The 17,946-nt window shown below is 52.5% G+C and overlaps 1 protein-coding gene across 1 annotated transcript in view; it reads left to right on the top strand.

Annotated features, from left to right (window-relative positions):
• Positions 1–9,543: 9,543 nt before the first annotated feature.
• ZCCHC24 (zinc finger CCHC-type containing 24) overlaps positions 9,544–17,946 on the top strand; it is a 63,884-nt gene continuing 55,481 nt past the window's right edge. Inside the window, exon 1 of the mRNA XM_065922711.1 lies at positions 9,544–9,942. Within this exon, the coding sequence (XP_065778783.1) occupies positions 9,697–9,942 (246 nt within the window). The 5' untranslated portion in view covers positions 9,544–9,696. The remainder of the gene's footprint in view (positions 9,943–17,946) is intronic.

Genomic DNA, 17,946 nt, shown 5'->3' with positions numbered 1-17,946 from the left:
GTAGATCTTATATGAAGTGTTCTTATTAAAAATAAGAAAAAGGAAAAGCTACATGTTATATCATGATCAGGTATACCAGGTATGTATACAAGTGTCTGTTTTCTATGAATGGAATAAAAGTATCACAAAACAGTTTTTTGTGCAGGGTTTTTAATAATAGCAGAAGGTGATGAAATAATTAGGATGTGATGAGTTTTGAGTATTCATTACCTGTGCTTTTATTATGTTATTTAATTGTAATACTATAGAATTTAATTTTTAATAATGATTGTGTTTAACAACAGGCTTACAGAATCCGGAAACACAGCAATTTGCTCTGCTGAGCCAATGTAAGCCAATTCCTGCACGCCACTGCCTAGGAGCCTCTGGCAGTCTGAAGGTCCAAGGTTAGAAGGAGCTAGGAGCCGGCTAGGCATGGAAGGTGGGCTCTGAGCCTGCCCTCTGCTCCTCGGCCCCACAAGGCATCTTGGCTTGAATCACAGTCTCTGGGAGGATAAAGAGGAAGGAGCACAGGAGAAAGGACTCCAACCAGGAAGACAAGTGGCAGGAAGGACTGGCGGCATCAGTATCATGGGAGCTGTTTTTCTCTTGTTTTATCAATGGCAGAGACCGGGGAGAACAATACCCTTGACTTAATATCACTTCACAAGCCAACAGGAAAACCCCCTAAGTGTGGGTTGGATGAGTCGGCTAATCTGGGTGGACTTGGAATCCTTTCCCAGCTCTGAGCTCTCAGGATCTGCCTGCTTCTGCTTTCTGCATCCCTGCATGCTGGTTGCACATGCTGAGTCTCAGCCTCTTGTATTTTGAAATGGAGAGAATGGCCAGGAGACTTGGGAGGGAGTAGCTAGCTGCCTGTCCCTCGCTGTGCAGACCACAGCAGAGCAAGGCCAACCTTCCTGCTCCTTGGCTTCCTGTGTCCTGCGTGAACATCACACATTTTCCCTGTTGGCCTCACTTTGGGAGCCACACATGTGTGTATGCATGCTAAGTTGTTTTAGTCATGTCCAACTCTTTGTGTCCCTATGGACTGTAGCCCACCAGGCTCCTCTGTCCATGGGATTCTCCAGGCAAGAATACTGGAGTGGGTTATCATGCCCTCCTTCAGGGAATCTTCCCGATTCAGGGATCGAACCTGTGTCTCTTACGTCTCTTGCATTGGTAGGCGGGTTCTTTATCACTAGCACCACCTGGGAAGACCTTGGGAGCCGTATAGGCATTGAGAATATCATCTCCCTTCAGAGGATTTGGAAATTGAGGTCAGGAAGGTCAGGGAGCCTGCCACAGTGTCAAGAGAACTGCACACACTTTGTAAAACTAAAAAAGTCTAAAATCAAGTGTTGGGAAGGGTACGGACCCATGGGACCACTTCTGCTGGACAACGGCTAGCTGTATCTCGCAAAGGTGAACATTGACGGATCTTACAGTGCAGCAAATGCATGTACTCCAGAAATAGTCTTGCAAAGGTAGGTCAGGAAAAGTCCCACCTGCACTGTTGCAAGAGCCATCAACAGAGCATGGTTGAGGAGACTCTGCTATAATCACACAATGAAATAGAATTACAGCCATCTGAATGAATGGGTGATGGTGGCCTTTCTCAATAAGACTGCAGTTTAGCAGGACTATACAAAGTGAAATAAATCAAAGATTTCATAATATGATCCTCTTTAAATAAAGTTAAACAAGTCAAAGATATATATTTTTAGAATATGTATACAAATATGAGACAAAACTCAAAAATAGGAAAGCAAGGGAATGGTTCTGGAGGCTGGGGAGACCTCGCAGATTGGCTAAGGGTCAGCCTCATGGGTAGATATAAGGTATTGTCAAGATCTGAGTTTTTACTTTGACTGACTTGTTCATAGAGACTTATATTAATAAACAAACAATAAGATAAAATTACAGAGTGAGGATTATGGTTTATGGCCTTCTGTTGCCTAGGCTGAGGAAGAGGGAGAAGGTTGGCACTGCAAATCAGAAGACTTGGCTGCTTTTACCAGGTAGTTTTCAGGGCAACAGTTCAAAAATCACAGAACCAGAAGCCACGTGATTTTCCTCTTCTAGGTGGCAGTTTTCTTTTTTTGGCCACACTGCATGGCATATGGGATCTTAGTTCTCAGAGCAGGGATAAAACCCACGCCCCTTGCATTGGAAATGTGGTGTTTTAACCACTGGACCACCAGAGAAGTTCATATTTCTTGTGTGTGTGTGTGTGTGTGTGTGTGTGTGTGTGTGTGTGTATGTGTGTGTGTGTGTGTGTATTAACCACACATACAGCTTGTGGGAGGCTTGTGGAATCTTAGTTCCTTGACCAGAGATTGAACCTGGACCCATGGCAGTGAAAGCACAAGCCCTAACCACTGGACAACCAGGAAACTCCCTAAGTGGCAGTTTTCATATCAGTAAAATGAGGTTTGGGGACCATATCAACCTTGAGCCCCTCTATTCGCTGAGTTGGCTTCCCTGGTGGCTCAGTGGTAAAGGACTCACCTGCCAATGCAGAAGACAAGAGTTTGATCCCTGGGTCAGGATGATCACCTGGAGAAGCAAGTGGCTACCCACTCCAATGTCCTTGCCTGCGAAATCCCATGGACAGGGGAATCTGGTGGGTAGCAGTCCATGGGGATGAAAAGAGTCAGATCTAACTTAGAGACTAAAACAACAACAACAACAATAGTTAGCAGGGCTAGAGCAGGCTCTGTTGCTGTAACAAATAATCCTCCCACCTCCACCTCCGTCTCAGAAGCTGAACACCAGAGAGTTTGGTTCCAGTTCCCACTGCAGTCTAAGAGGCCCTCCTTGTCAGCTCTCCTGAAATGCTGACTTAGGGATCTGGCCTTTTCTGCCTTGCAATTTTTCACTCTCCACCAGCAAAATGGAAGAGAGAAAATGTGGAGAAGCCCCACTGACACTTGCTGCCTCACCAGAGACACACTGCTTCTTCTTCTCACGTCCCTGTCGCTGAGAACGAGTCCCATGGCCCCAGCCCAATTGCAGAGGATACTGGGAAAAGGAGGAAGGGCATGGATGTTCAGAGAATGGGGACTCTCCCTGCCAGAGCCCCCTGCATTTCTGCAATCCTTTGAGCCTCTGAGTCGTTCCAGACCAGATTTGACAGTCTCCTGTCTGTGAGCCTACAAACCACAAAGGCTTTCTGAGTTTATTCGTTCATTCCTTAAGTAAACAGAGGGCGTGCTCTGATCCAGCACTGTGTCAGGCAGAGGAGCTCATAGTCCAGTTAGCAGTGGTGCTGGGTGGAAGGGAGTGAGAAGGGGAGAATAACAGTTTTACAGATATCATGATACCATGCAAGCACTGATTCGTGCGTGGTCAGTCACTTCGGTCATGTGTGACTCTTTGCAATCCTATAAACTGTAGCCTGCCAGGCTCCTCTCTCCAGGGGATTCTGCAGGCAAGAATACTGGAGTGGATTGCCATGCCTTCCTCCAGGGGATCTTCCTGACCCAGGAATCGAGCCTGAATCTGCATTGCAGGCAGATTCTTTACCACTGAGCCACGGGTGTCAAGAATAAAAGAAAAAATATCTACTGGGTGACGGTGGAGCTGGGGGTTGTGATTACGAAAGTCTTCTTTGGGAAAGTAATTTTTTCAGTTGGATCTTGAAGGGTAAGAGTAGCCTGCTGGGAAAACTGAAAGAGGGGGCTCTTGCTGGTAGGGGAACAGCATGTGCAAAGGCGTGGAGGCCAAGAAGGCCTCGCGTGAGTGGGGAAAGGCCAGTGTTTTCACTTTATTGGAAGGCAAGGCACATGTGGTGTAGGGGTTGAAGGGTAGATTGTGACAGCAATTTTTTTGTTGTTGTTAATTGGGCTGTGTCAGGTTCTTGTTGCAGCATACTGGCTCTCCAGTTGTGGCTTGTGGGCTTAGTTGCTCCGAGGCATGTGGGATCTTCTGGACCAGGAATCCACCTGGTGTCCCCTACATTGCAAGGAGGATTTTTAACCACTGGACCATCAGAGAAGTCCTCGGTAACAGCAATTAAGGTAGAAAGGTGGTCAAGAGTCAGAGATCAAAAGGGTCTTGAATGTCATGCCCAGTGGATGTTTGGACTTTATCCATTGGGCAGCCATGGAAAGATTCTAAGGAGGCAAGGAAGGCCAAGGGTCCCTGGAAGGGCCATTTCAGCCACTCCCAAAGTCTCCATGAACCAGTTTCCCTTCCTTCCTTTGATATGGACAAAACATTCCCCAATATATGTGCGCAGTTCTGCACACTCAACCCCGGGTGAGTGTCAGTTCCCATCTTCCAAACAGGTGCCCACAAGCCTAAATACATACAAATTCCAGAGCCCTTTGTGCTCCACATATTTCCATCACTGGTTCTCAGTGACCAAGCATCTTCTTTCCAATCCTGAAGGTACGGGGTCTCTCCACGGAGTTGAGGTGGTTGAGACTATTGGTAAAATTTATATGGCTGTTGTTTTTTTTTGTAAGAAAAGTAGATGGAAAATTAGAAGGAAGTGGGGGGGGGGGGGGAAGTTGCTGCTGCCACAGTCCCTGTGAGGAAGGCCCCATCTCTGCCCCACCATTTTTCTGAAGGCCATTCCTTGGGGAGCATGAGGTCTACTAGGGTTGTCCCTCTGACTTCTGGGATCAAAGGTGAAGGGGCGTTTGTCATCTTGCCCCAGGTCACGTCCAGAGGGCTGGGCTGAGAGCCCTTGGAGATATCCAAGCTGGTGCCCCTCACATCCACTTCACAGAATCTAGCCTTGAAACTGGGCAAGCACTCTCTGAGGGCCTTCCAAAGGCCAGGGCCATCAGGTGTCCAAGTCCTTCCTGTGTCTTGTAATTCAAGGAGCGGAAAGATTTTACACATGAAGAAACCGCACAGCAGAGGATATTCAGCTTACCACTGTCACACAGTGAGAAAGGGGGTAGATTCCAAAGGCCCAGGCACTTTTCACAGCTCCGAACCTGCATGCAATGGCCAGCTAAGTTCAAGGTTCATGGCTCTGCCCACTTTGTGTGGTTCCCTTCTGGACAAGAGTTTATGAGCGGGGCCTGGAGTGATGAGGCTGCCCCTCTGGTTTTCTCATCAGAGCACTGCACAACCATATCTGGGATTGGTGGGTACCAAACTCTAGCTGGCGTTTACCAAGTCTTGGACCCTGGCAACAAGGGAGCTGCATCCACGGGAAGAAGGATTACCTTTGTGTGTCTGTACAAAGGTGACTTATATACAAGATTTGAGCCCACTGGGATTGAGTGCAGCCTCTTTCTAATTCTGCACAAAGTCCCCATATATGTCGGAGGGTTCTTTGGGATGGTGGATTTGCGTTAGGGATGGCAAATAGTTTTCATCTTGTGGACCAGCTCCACTCTTAGTGGCAAACCCAGAGTGCTGTGTGGAGATGGAGTCTGGAATCCCATCTGGGAAGGAGTGCTGTGCTCAGTGACTTCTGCCCTCACTGGGGGATGGGGCAGTGGAGTGTGCAGGGAGAGTATTTGCCATTTTGCTATCACTGCTGTAAACTGACACCTTCTGTGTCAACACGCAGCCCAAAGGAGCCCAGGGCACAGCCCCGGCCCAGAGGAAAGGCAAACGTCAGCCTTCCCAGTGGGTATCAGCTGTTTAATTCCTGACACATGGAGTGCAGGTGGGTTCAAGAGGGCTAGGGGTTTCTTTGCATTACAAATCACCATGGGATATTTTCTAGTGAGATAAGCAGCACCAGTTTGCACAGGGCTGTGAAGTCCCTTCTTCCTCCGCTCGTCTCTGCCAGCCTTTCAAGCCCAAACTGAAGGCTGATTCCTGTCCCTCTTCCCCCTCCCCTGCCCAAGACCCCCATCCCTCCCCCCACCCTAGATCCTTGCTTGCTCTTCTGCCCAAAGTTTCTCCTGCTCAGACCCCAAAGCTCGTGGTTTGAAATGCAACCAAGGACCTATCAAAGCTGTTGCCTGGGCAACTTTAGAGGCAGACACTTCCCTACATGGGTGCTCCTCCTCCAAACACCATGCCAGGAAAGTTGAATATCACTCTTATTGAAATTATTAATACCACACTTCCTTCCCACATGATTGCTTATTCCCAGCTAGCAAAGCACCTTCCTGTTTGCCTCCTTGTTTGACCCTGTCGGGCACTAACTGAGAAAATTGAGGTTGACAGAGTGAACAGAGACTTGTCCAAAGCCACTCAGCTGGGTTTCTTTGCTCCAAACCGTGTCTTCTCTCCGTTGTTCCATCCTGGAGACCACAGGGTGGATGGAGTTGGATAGAAAGGGAATGTGACATGGATCCAAACCTCATCTGAGAGTTCCCTGTGGTCCTGAGGACAGTGTAGGGGCCAGAGTGGCCATGCAGGAGACTGCCAGATGAGGGTCAAGGAACAGAGAGTTAGATGTGGATTGGATTAGGAGCAGGGGCTTAGCCCTCAGACTTCCTGGGTGACCCTGGGCCAGTCCCTTTCTTTCTCTGGGTCAGGGTGCTTCCTTCTCTGTAAGCTGAAGGCTTGAGATAGGACCTCTAACATTTTTTAAAAAGTTATTTATTTTATTTTTGGCTGTGTCGTCTCTTCATTGCTTTGCATGGGCTTTTTCTAGTCACTGCAAGCAGGGCTATTCTTCTTTGTGGTGCTCGGGCTTCACACTGTGGTAGCCTCTCACTGCAGAGCATAGGCTCTAGGTGCGTGGACTTCAGTAGCTGTGGCTCATGGGCTTAGTTGCTCCTCAGCATGTGGGATCTTCCTGAACCAAGGGTTGAACCTGTGTCTCCTGCACTGGCAGGCAGATTTTTATCCACTGCACCACCAGGGAAGGCCCCTCTGACATTTTGAATGCAAGGTTTCTTAATGTGTACATGATGGGGCATGGGGAGGCACAGAGTTTGGGCCTGGACCCATCTTCTTATCCTGGGACCCAGGCCTCTAATACCTATCTTGTCACTCTTACCCATCACCCTCCATCCCATGGGAAGGGTTGCCTCGGGGATATGAGGGACCCAGTCAGCTGCTATCCAGGCAAACTGCCTGTCAGTTGCTCAAATTTATTGATCACTGACTGGGTACAGAGCTCACGTGTTGAGCAGGTGTGTTGTGGGCAAGGGGAGGGAGAAAAGTACAAAGCAAAGAAGCCATTTACGCTTCAAAGGGGAGAATTATCTGGCTCCCATAATCCCTCCATCCAACCATTGACCTAGCAAACATTTTTGGATCATCTCCTATCTATGTACAGGCCCTGTGTAGGAACTGTGGAGTGGGGGTGGTGATGAAGAGGGCAGAGGCCATCAGTGTGGCCACCAGGTAGGACCAGTACCCTTGCAGCATCACATCGTCCTTAAGGACAGGGGATCCCAGACAAGGTGCCTGAAACGCATAGGCTCTCTGAGGCTGAGAACCACAGCAGTAGGGTTTTGTGTGGCTAGCACTTTGGTTCTCCACATGCCCCATGATTACCTGTTTATTGCCTGGTACCTGCCTGGTCTCTAAAGCAATTTGAATTTGCAACCCATACTAAGGAAAAAATATGCACTTCAAGATAACAGGACTATCCTTGCCCAGAAGAGTGAGGGTAGAGACAGAGTTCTGGGGTAGTGCTGTGAAACTTGGGGTCTCCTTTAGGCTCCCCAACTGCCTGCTTTTGAAATTGGAAGGTGTGCAATTGGAAGATGTCTCCTCTCTGACTAGCAGTTTTCTCTGTAAAACTTAGGGAAAGTTTAGGTCAGTAGTTCCAAATCCTATCCAGCCCCTCCCCCTGGAACCTTAAAGATAGTATCAGAGTTCCAGAGATGATCCCAAATGTTTCCAAAAGTAAATTGTTGTAACATTTATTCCCAACAAATGTGTGCTTTCTGTTTCAGCTAATAGGTTTAAAATATAAAGGGTACTATATACATGTGTCTCTGATGATGAAAAATATTAAGATTGGTATGTGTGCTATAATTTGTTTTAATAATCCCAAACTGTTTGATAGACAAAATCTTTGAAAACATAATCAAATGAGACAAAAAAAAAAAAAAAAAAAATCCAAGGAGTTCTTGGTTGGTGACATGGTTGGAAAGGGTGGCATTTAGTCACCACTGAAGTCCTTTTACTTCCCAGCATCCACAGATGTGTGCCCATGCAGGTGGTGGGAGAAAACCTCTTCGAGGGGATAGCAGAGAGCTGACCTTCAAGGAATATCTTCTGATTTTCAAGCTCAAACTGGTAAGCTCACAGATATCCCTAGAGGTAGGACAGTGACCCTCCCCATCTTACAGAAGAGAAAGGTTCATCAGCAGAGGTTAGGCGCAACGGCAAGGCCACTCATCTGGAAGGAGGCCAAGCTGGCACTTGAATGCCAGGCTGAATGGCTCCAGAACCATTGGAGGTTGAAGAGGTGACTCGCGTCCCCCTCTAGGCGCCTTGTCGCTAGGTCCCTGGCGCTGGCGCAGCGCAGGCGCCCGAAGATTACCTAAGTCTGAGAAGGTGAAGGCCTCGGGGCTTCGGAGTGTATCGGGCGGGGCGGGGCGAAGGATGGTTGTGGAGGACCCCCCTCCCCCAACCCGCGGCATACTTCAACTAGCTGGGCTGCCCTGGGGAGCAGAGTGACAGACGTCTTCCTCAGTTCCCCAAACTCATCTAGAGTCCTGGCGACACGCAGAGGCATTGGGGTGGGCTGGGACCCGGGGTCCGGGCGAAGGAAAAGTGCAAGAAGTGAGGTGGCCGCTGAGCAGAAATAGGAGAAGAGAGAGGGGGAGGGAGGAAGGCTAGGAAAGGGGGCGGGGAGTCCTTCCTGGGGCAGGAACCCAGGCCCCCCTTGGCTAAGCCGACCCGAAAAACGATTCTGCAGATGGAAGGAATTAAGTGGGAGGGGGAGGGTCCTTTGGTGATAGCGAGAGGAGGGAGGGAGATGTGTGTGTGAGTGTGTGTGTGTGTGTGTGTGTGCGCGCGCGCGCGCGTGTGTCTGGATCTGAGAGGGGAAGGGGAGAGGCAGAGATACATCAGACTAGATGAATGTAGGAAAGACTAGAGACTGAAACAGATCCGCCGAGAAAGACGACAGAGACGATGGACACAGGAGATGTTAGTCTGAGAGAGAGTATGTGGAAGCTAAGAAAATAGTGGGAAAAAACAAGTGAAAATGAAGTAACTGTAATGGAGTTGGAAAGAGAGACAGCAGTGAGCCGAAAGCAGAGAGAGCCTGGACAGATCAGGCCCGGGGAGCAGAGAGCTCCTGCAGAGCTGGGGAGGTGGGCCGGCCGCACACAGCGGGCGGGGACTGCAAGAGGACCGCCCATGGGCGGGCCCGCACCGTGCTACCTATGTAGATGAGCTCCCCTTCCCCCCCTCTCACCCCGCCCCCGCTACTCTATATTCAATGAGACAGCCAATGGAAGGCGAGGATAGTGCCACAAGGGGCGGGGCCTCATAGAACCCCACCCCAGCAGCGGCCGCTGAAGGGGTCAGCACAGAGGCAGATAGCGGATCGCGGGGCGGGGCGGGGCGGGCGGCTCGGAGGGGGCGGGCCCAAAAGTTTGCTGCCCAACTTTCGCTGCCTCCTTCCTCCGCCCGCGCGCGCTGCGGCTGCAGTTGGGGGGAGGCGGCGGCGGCGGCTGCGGGCTGAGCGCGGGGTGCAGGCGATCGCCGTCCGGGCTCAGGCGGCGGCAGTGGGCGCAGGCTCCCCGGTGCCCGCCCCTCCGCTGGAGGGGGGGCGCGAGCTGGCGGCCGGGGTGGGGGGCGGGGAGCCGGCACCGCCGCCGCAAAATGAGCCTGCTGTCGGCCATCGACACGAGCGCCGCCTCGGTGTACCAGCCGACCCAGCTGCTCAACTGGGTCTACCTGTCGCTGCAGGACACGCACCAGGCGAGCGCCTTCGATGCCTTCCGGCCAGAGCCGCCCGCCGGCGCCGCGCCCCCAGAGCTGGCCTTCGGCAAGGGCCGCCCAGAGCAGCTGGGCTCGCCCCTGCACTCCAGCTATCTCAACAGCTTCTTCCAGCTGCAGCGCGGAGAGGTGGGTGCCCCCGCGCGCCCCCGCCCTCCGGCGACCACGCAGGGCCTTTTCCTATCTGCCCAGCTCTTCCTGGCTTGGCCCGGCCCGGCTCCGTATTGCCCGGCCCTGCTTGGCTTGACTTCGCTCAGCTCTGCCAAACTCGCCTCCCGAAGTCCCCGGGGCGCCGGGAGCGCGTCACCTCCCCGCTGAGCCCGGCCCGGAGTAGCTCTGGGGCGGGTGGAGCCCTCCTTCCCTCTCTTCCAGCCTGGGGCGCCCTGCTCCAAGGGGGCTGAGGGGCCCGACCGGGTGGGTGGGTTCCGGATTGTCTCCAGACAGCCGGGGCGCGGCTTGTGCGAGGAGCCCCTTCCAAGTGTCCTTCCCACGCCCAATCCCATCCCCCTCTTGGCCACCACTCGCTGGGACAGAGTGTGGATTTGCTCCGAGTTCCTCCGGAGGGCCCAGAAATCTTTTCTCCTCCGACTTCGGTGGTTCCCGACCCGACGGGCATTCTGGAGAGCAGTGACTCACCCGCAGAATTTTCCTGCTCTTCTCACGCAGGGACCCCCAGATAACACTCTTCAGCCGCTCGCCCTCCCCCAGCCACATAGGAAGTGGTTTTTGAGGGCTTGACCCCACAGACTGTGCTGTCCCCCGCCCTTCCAGCCTGGAAGGAAATGAAAGGGAAATCTCTTGAGCTCCTGGGAGGGGGCTCGATAGGGGGAGAGGTTCCAGCTGCCCAGTGCCTTCTCCCGAAACCTGGGCCGGCTGCCGTTGCAAAGTCTGCTTGTTGGATGGATTCAGTTACAAAGTCAGACGGGCAGCTAGATAAATACCCAGATTGCATCTTTCCCCAGCCAGATAAATACCCAGATTGCCAGGACCTCCCAGCCCCTTGGAGAGCCCTTCAGAGCCTTTCTGGATACCATCCTCTCTCCCTTCAGCTGGACTCCTCCTGGGCCCCACTCCCACTTACTCCTGCCTCATGTGAGAACCGCAGACACCCTCTGTGGCCTTCCCTCACTCTGCTTCTGGCAGTTCTCTCTGCAAAAGTGCAGAGGGAGGGGCCCGGGAAGAGAACCCACGGGAGGGGCACTTGCCTTCTAGACCAGGGCATACCAGTTAGTTTCAGGAGAGTCAGAGTCCCTTACCAGTTTGCGGGAGAAGACCTGTGTATACACCAGTGTGCTGGTGATGAGGTGGGAAAGACAGAGGGTCGCCCTTTATGACCCCGTAATGTGTTTGCCTCTGCCATTATTGACTAGGGAAGACATGGCTATGTGAATTGCTGGCCTGAAGCCTAGAGATGGGCCAACGGCAGGCCAGCAGAAAGAAGGGATGGTTGACCTGTATTGGACTGTCAGGCATAGCTGGGGGAGATGAATCTGGAAAGCACCCTTTGGTACCAGGCGACAGCATTCGTATTCCAGAACTCTTTGTAGACTGTAAAGCACTCTCTCCATGTGAGGAATTGTTCTTGGCTGGAAATCTTTCTTTCTTACAAGGGAATTTGCCTCCTCTTCGGGGAACTGGCTTCTGAGACCAGGGGCTTTGGAGGACAGTGCCTGGGTCTTGTCAGTTGTTTGTTCTCTTACAGAACATTTTTGAGCTCTGCCTGGCCCCCTGGGAATTCCACCAGAGTCCCATGGGGGCCCCCGATTAGAAGACAGATAAGATACTGTGTGAATGGTGGGTGATTTCATGGGGATCCTGTAGGAGCCCAAAGTAGAAGGGAGACCATGGTTCACAGATCAAGTGGGGGTCCCTAAGCAGCCTCAGCTAGTTGCTTACCTCGGTGAACCCACTGAAGGGGCACATTCCTTTGCTAGGGCCAGTGTAGAAGGAGCTGGTAAAGGTTATCTAGAGCAATGGTGGAAAAAAAACTCTCATGATCTGACTTTGGAAGAACCCTCATTTCTATCTGGGCCTCAGTTTACCTATCTGTAACGTGTAGTCTCTGCTCTCCCCCAGGGTGATGTGTGTAGGATTTGAGAGCTGTACAGGAGAGGATGTGCCTACAGACAGGCTGAGTTGGGAGAGTAAGGAGGGGCTTCTCCTGTGCTCATGGGCCAGTGACTTCCATGCAGGGGCTGGAAGGCCGTGCCTGCTGACTTCCGGAAGACTCTCTTGGCTTCAGACTCACCCGCTCTCACCACCTCCCCCTCACCCGTTTCGCCTACTAAACCCTCTTGAAGCCCCAGCTGTGCTCCTAGGGACAGGCCTTTCCTGCATCTAGGGCTTAGCTGGTGACCTAATATGGCTCCAAAATAGCAACTGGTTGAGAAGGCAAGGAAAAATACCCCCCACCTGAATACCACCGAGGGGCTTGTCCGACAGGAAGCAAGTTGTGTGTGGGCCTGCAGGGACTCTGCGAAGGGCCCCAGGGCCCCAGGAGCGTCGCCATTCCGTTCAGAGCCTGGCAGGCCCAGTGGCAGTGCCTGCGGATGTGACTTGCATGCTGACCACTGACCATGGCCTGTCTGCGCCGGTCCCCGTGCCAAGAGCCCACCCCCTTCTGCACCACCCCCAGGCTGCTCCCACCACAATAGCCGAACACCATGAATGCAGCTGGGGTTTGGGCGGGGGTGGGGGCTGAGGACATGGGGGCACAGAAGCCCATTGTGCCCCTAGAACCTCAGCTCTGGAAGCTGAAGATAAGCCAAGGGTTCTGAGTGGAACACTGGCCCTGGGAGCAGAGAGGGAGATGGTGGAGTTCATGGGCAAGTGCAGAAACTGGCACTGGGGGGTGACTGGTTGCTTGTGGGGGTTTTCTCGGCTTCTTAGTGTGTGGTAAGCCTGCCAGGCCAAAGCACACACGGGGACTTGGTGCAGTTTTTAAAAAGGCCTCTGGGTATAGAAACTAGACCCTGTGAACGAACCCCTGTTTCAACCCCTGATCTATGGAAACAACTATTAATATATGTCTTTGGAGGGAAATTTGTGAGGTCCTCATCTATGCCCTTCTTCTCTTTCTCCGGGTACCCAAGGAAGGCAGGTCTTAGAGGCAGTTGGGGTTGGTGGCATGAGGGTGGGGGTCTTCCCTGACAGGTTTTGTTTGGAATTTAAATTCACAGCAGTGCGGAGGCTATGGGACTCCACCTCCAGAAAAGTAGAGTACCCTCATGTTGAGCATTAGTGCTCAAGCACCTCCGAGCGATGCCAAGAGCCCCTCCTGGGTAGGTCCAGCACCCCCTTAGGGAGACGGAGCTGACCCATTCCAGGTCAGATGTTTAGGGCAGCTGTTTTCTTTTCCTCTTCCTCCAGGGCCAGATGTGGCTTGAAGATGTGGCTCTACTGTCAAGTGATGCTTTGTGGAGGTTGGGGGGAAGGGCTTTGGAGTCAAATCCATTTGGGAAACAGCTTTAGTATCCTTCCCTTGGAGACACACACTGCCCACTAACACAGTAAAGGCTCTGAGAAGTCCTGCAGGGCAGAACCTGCTAACCTCTCTTCAGCCCGACATTCTCTATAACTATTTGACTGGAGTACATTTTTGGCATAGAACACCTGCCAGTGTTCTTCTGAATACCTCCAAGTTCAGAGCATGCTCCATCAAAGCAGACCTCTTCCTTGTTGGATATTTTCAACCAGTAGGAGGCTCTTTCTGCAACTGTTAACCCAGATGCCCTCCTGGGTCCTAGTGCTATCTTCACAGCACCGAGGACACCCTCCTCTTTGCCTCTCTGGTCTCACTGGAGATTTGAGAACAGCAGTAAGGGTCTCATGAGGCTTACCAAACAGGGCTTCAGGCTCCTACACACATGAGGCTGTTAGAACCCTTCGAGGGGGTAACCACAGTGTCCTGATTTAAAAGGTCCTAGGTATTGACAGTCTTCTGAAGGCTTGGATATATCACTTTTGCTCTCCGTTGGTGCGACTGAGCCGAGGGGCTGCGTGACTGGCATGGATGTGTAGAACAAAGCCACCTGTCTGCTGAGGGTGGGAGTTTGCCTCACTGGGGTTGAGTGGGCTTCAGGAGCTGAGGTTTCTTCCCAGCAGCCTTTGTGGTCTGTGTGAAGTGGTGGGGGGCAGCCCCAGGGCCTGGGAGGAACAGCCGTTCCAGCCCAGCTGGGAGCTTGGGAAGATGCCCGGCTCCCTCTGGCCAGCCCTGGAAAGCTGAGCTCTGACTCAGGCAAGGGAGACCGTTGTTCGAGGGCCTGTTGGCCGAGGTGGCCTGACCCTCCCTCCGTCAAATTCAGTTGACTGGGCGGACCTAGACTTGGAGGGAGACCACACCTCGTGGACCTTCTGAGTCAGGTGGAAGGGAGGAAAGCAGGCAGCATTAGTAATAGGGAATTAGCAGTGGCAGAAAGTCAGGCGCTGTCAGTACTAAGAGAAAGACCCTGCGGAGAAGCGTCCCTTACTCTGGGTGGTGGCGCTTTATTCTAGGCATCTTTTCTTCATGGCCCCCATTTTACAGAAGAGAAAACAGGGGCCTGGCTGGTAACTCAGCAAGTCAGTGGCAGAACTTGACCTAGAAGTCTTCTCCATCCCGACTACAGCCGTCCCATTGGCTCACCCTGCTGATGCGGGTGACACTCACTTGGATCATGCCCTGGGTGCCAGTATGGGGCATGCATTAACCAGGGTGCTCTCCCAGGCTTCAGTGCCTCTCTTAATTTGTCCCCGATCCCAAACCTTCTGAGGAGTGGTAGGCATTGCTTATGGGTCCTGGGTTTTCTGTCATGTCCTTGCTCCAGCCTGGGACTCTGTGGGGCGTGAGTCCAAGGGTGGCCTGGCTTGGGGGAGGCAGAGGAGATGGACACCGAGCACTTCCTAGCACTCCTGTCTCATAGCACCCACTGGGTACGGCGTCCCCATTATGCAGATGGGGAAACTAAGGCTCTTCAAGAGGAGGAAGATAAAAGTCAGGGAATCAGTTGAGGATCAGGGCTTCAGGGTGTGTCTCAGGGTGCTTGGCCTCTTGTGTGTATGTGTGTGGGTGTGTGTGTGGGTGGTGGTGGCTGTGATGTATAATCTTTATTCTGCCCCCCTCTGGGTATATAGATTCACTTGAGGTTTCTGAAATCACTAAGCACCAAGCTTTCACTCTAAGCTTTTGCACTTGCTGTTGCTTCTACTGCTGCGGACTGTGCTTGTGTGACTGACAGATTCCAACTTACTTCTTGATGGCCCCAGTGGATGTCTCTTCTCTGAAAGCTTTACCTGGCTGCCATGGGGAACACACCTCCCTCCTTCCATGTCCCGTGACAGAGAAATGGTACATGCTTCTGGTAAAGCATGTCTGAACAGTCGGTATTGCTGTGAAATATTACCCTATGTGTCAGCACTCTGAGAATAGGAATCCTGTCATATTTCACTTGGCAATCCCAGCGTCCGATGCTTGGTCGCTGTCTGGGACAGACTAGGTGCTCAGTGGACATTCGCTAGGTGGATGGGTGGATGGATGACTTAGACTCTCTCCTCCTCTTCCTTCCCCAGACTTGTGACTAGGGAACACTTTCCTCAGCCTCTTAGCCTTTTGTTTTATGTCACGGAAGAAGTGTTTATGAATTGCTTGATAAATTTTAAAGAGCTGACGTGGGAGTCAGGAAACCCTATGCCTAGAGGTGTCCCAGCAGAAGTTTAGGTGTGCGAAGGGTTCTTGACCTTCTTTGGCTGTGGGCCTCTTTGAGAATCTGAAAGCAGCTCAAGTTCCTGTCCTCAGTGCAATGCACACAGCACGCCTGTCCACGCACACGCAGAACTCTCATTTACACATGATTTCAGGGGGATCGTGTGGACAGTGAACCTTAAATCCAAGCCCTTTGCTGTAGAGGCTACAAGCCTTGGTGGTGCCCCAGACTGTCTAAATATTAGGGACCGTCTAGTCCTTGGATTCTCAGATCCATGCTTTCTGCTTTCATTCAATGTATTTGGTCTAGATGCGAGAGGCAGCCCACTCCCTAACGCCTATGCTCGAGCAGGGGAGCTGGGCAGCAGGCACGTGGCTGTGAAATGTGAATCCCTGCCGGGTGAGTGGGGAACAGGAGATACTGAGTGGGGAGGGGGAGTCTCCTCTGGGTCTGTTCCACTCCATCTTGCTGTCACTGTGCTCCTCCATCCCTTGGTCCTTTCTTTCCCATTTCTCTTCCCCAACTCCCCTTACCAAGAAGAACACGGCCTGCTTATTGAAATCTGAATCTCCCATCGAGTTCTGGCTGTGTCCAGGGGGCTGGGTTTTGCACACCCCAGGTGAATGGACTTCCAGGAGGCAATGTGCCTTTAGGGGTCCTGAGTGGAGGGTTGCTGCGTCTGTCATGGTCAACACTGCTGCATTCTTGGCCCACAGGTCATCTTTGGACCTAGGAAACAAGAGCAGAACTGGAGTGTAACCACAGCTGGGGAAACCCTTGGTCTGGCTTCATTTTCCTTGGCCATGGCTGTCTCCCATCCCTGAGCGCAGCCCACTTTCACCCCTGCTTTTTCTTTAGAATGTGTGTGTGTCTGACCCCAGGGGCTGGAGCCCCAGATAGACCCTAGGGGTGAAGAAGTGCAGATATCCTTGGAGAAGGGGTGGAGTCATTTGTGAGATGAATGGTTTCCTGTCCCAAAGAGAGGCATGTGGGGGTGTATGTGTGTGCATGTGTGTGTGTGTGCGCATGTCTATGTGTGTGTATAGCAGTGTGGACAGGGATGGCTTTGGGGGATAAGGAGGCGGTTGTTCAGCTGATGGAAGAATGGAAGAACCCCCACAGAGCTGGGAACAAGGACAAGAGGATTCCTCCTCTAAGGCCTTCTCAGGCCCCAGGGGCAGCAGACTCTGCATTTGCTCTGCACAGACCTTTCCTGCGGTGCGGCGCCCACCTCTGCCTGCTGTCCCTTCTTTTCTTCTTGCACCCATCTCTTCTTCTTCTTGGCTGCCCTCAGAAGTGCCTGCTCACCTGCCTTGACTCCTGCCTGCCTCTCCCACTGTGCCTTCTTTCCATCCTGGGGATGGTGGCCAAAAGGAAGCACAGTTTGTCAGGTTGACTTGTCCTTGAAAATCTCTCCTTGTGTACCCTCAGCAGGACCACCACTCCCAGGGCCCGAGCCCCTCACACAACCCAGAGAAACTTGTACCCTGTCTCACCAGGCCTGAGGGGCTTGGCAGGGTGGAGTCACAGGGCCTCTGTGCCACGGAGGATGGTCCTTGCCAGGTGGCTCCCCTTCCTGTAGGGGAAGACAAGCCTTGGAGGCCGTTTGGGAGCTGAGACATAACAGGTCAGCAGATCAGGCTGTGAATCTCTTCTCAGACACGTACTGGTTGTGTTTCCTTGGGCAAGTTACTCAGCCTCTCTGAGCCTCAGTTTCCAGTTCTATAAAACCGGCCCGGCAAGGCCCATCTGAACAGTGTTCTTGGCAGGTATGAGTCTAAGGAAGGGAAAGGATCCAGTTGAGTATGTGACACAAGTAGGCTCAGAGTACACTAGAGTTCTTCCCATCTGACTTTCCCCAGCCGTCGAGCCAGAACCTTGGAGAAGTTCCAGCCATGGACAGGAATCTGCAGCTTTGTTCCCTGCATGTGGCATAAGGATCCCACGCTTCCTGCTCGCTGCTGGGGTCACTGACCCAGGGAGGAAGGAGGGGTGGTCTCCTCCCCAAGGCTGTTCTTTCGGGCCTAGATGACCCAGAGCCATACGCTAGTGGGGCTGCCCTCACCCCTCAGCCAGAGCAACAAAATCTGGGGTGAGAACACCCTCTGACTTAGTCCGTGGGAACTCAGAGACCCTGAGCTAAATCCTTCAAGGTATTAGGGCATCCATACCCCCATCTGTCAAATGGAGCCCCCTTCCTGCCTGTGATTGCCTATATGCAGGACTATCACGGGCTTCAGGAGCACTGGAGTCTGGTCTCTGGGGCAGTGGAGGATGGCAGAATCTTTGCCTTTGGGAATGTTCAGCCCTATGAAGAGATGAAGAGGTATCTCTGTATAAAGAGATGAGAGACAGACTTCAGAGCTCCTTCAGGCCAGGGCAGAGGAGTCCCCATCCCAGCCCGCAGCACAGGGCTGTGGCCAGGAGGTCTGGAAGGCCTCTGGAAGGGGCT

This window comes from Muntiacus reevesi, chromosome 2 (genome assembly GCF_963930625.1).
Source record: "Muntiacus reevesi chromosome 2, mMunRee1.1, whole genome shotgun sequence".
Classification (NCBI taxonomy): Eukaryota; Metazoa; Chordata; class Mammalia; order Artiodactyla; family Cervidae; genus Muntiacus; species Muntiacus reevesi.
The sequence above is the reverse complement of the archived record's forward strand: the minus strand, read 5'-3'. Positions and strand labels throughout refer to the sequence as shown.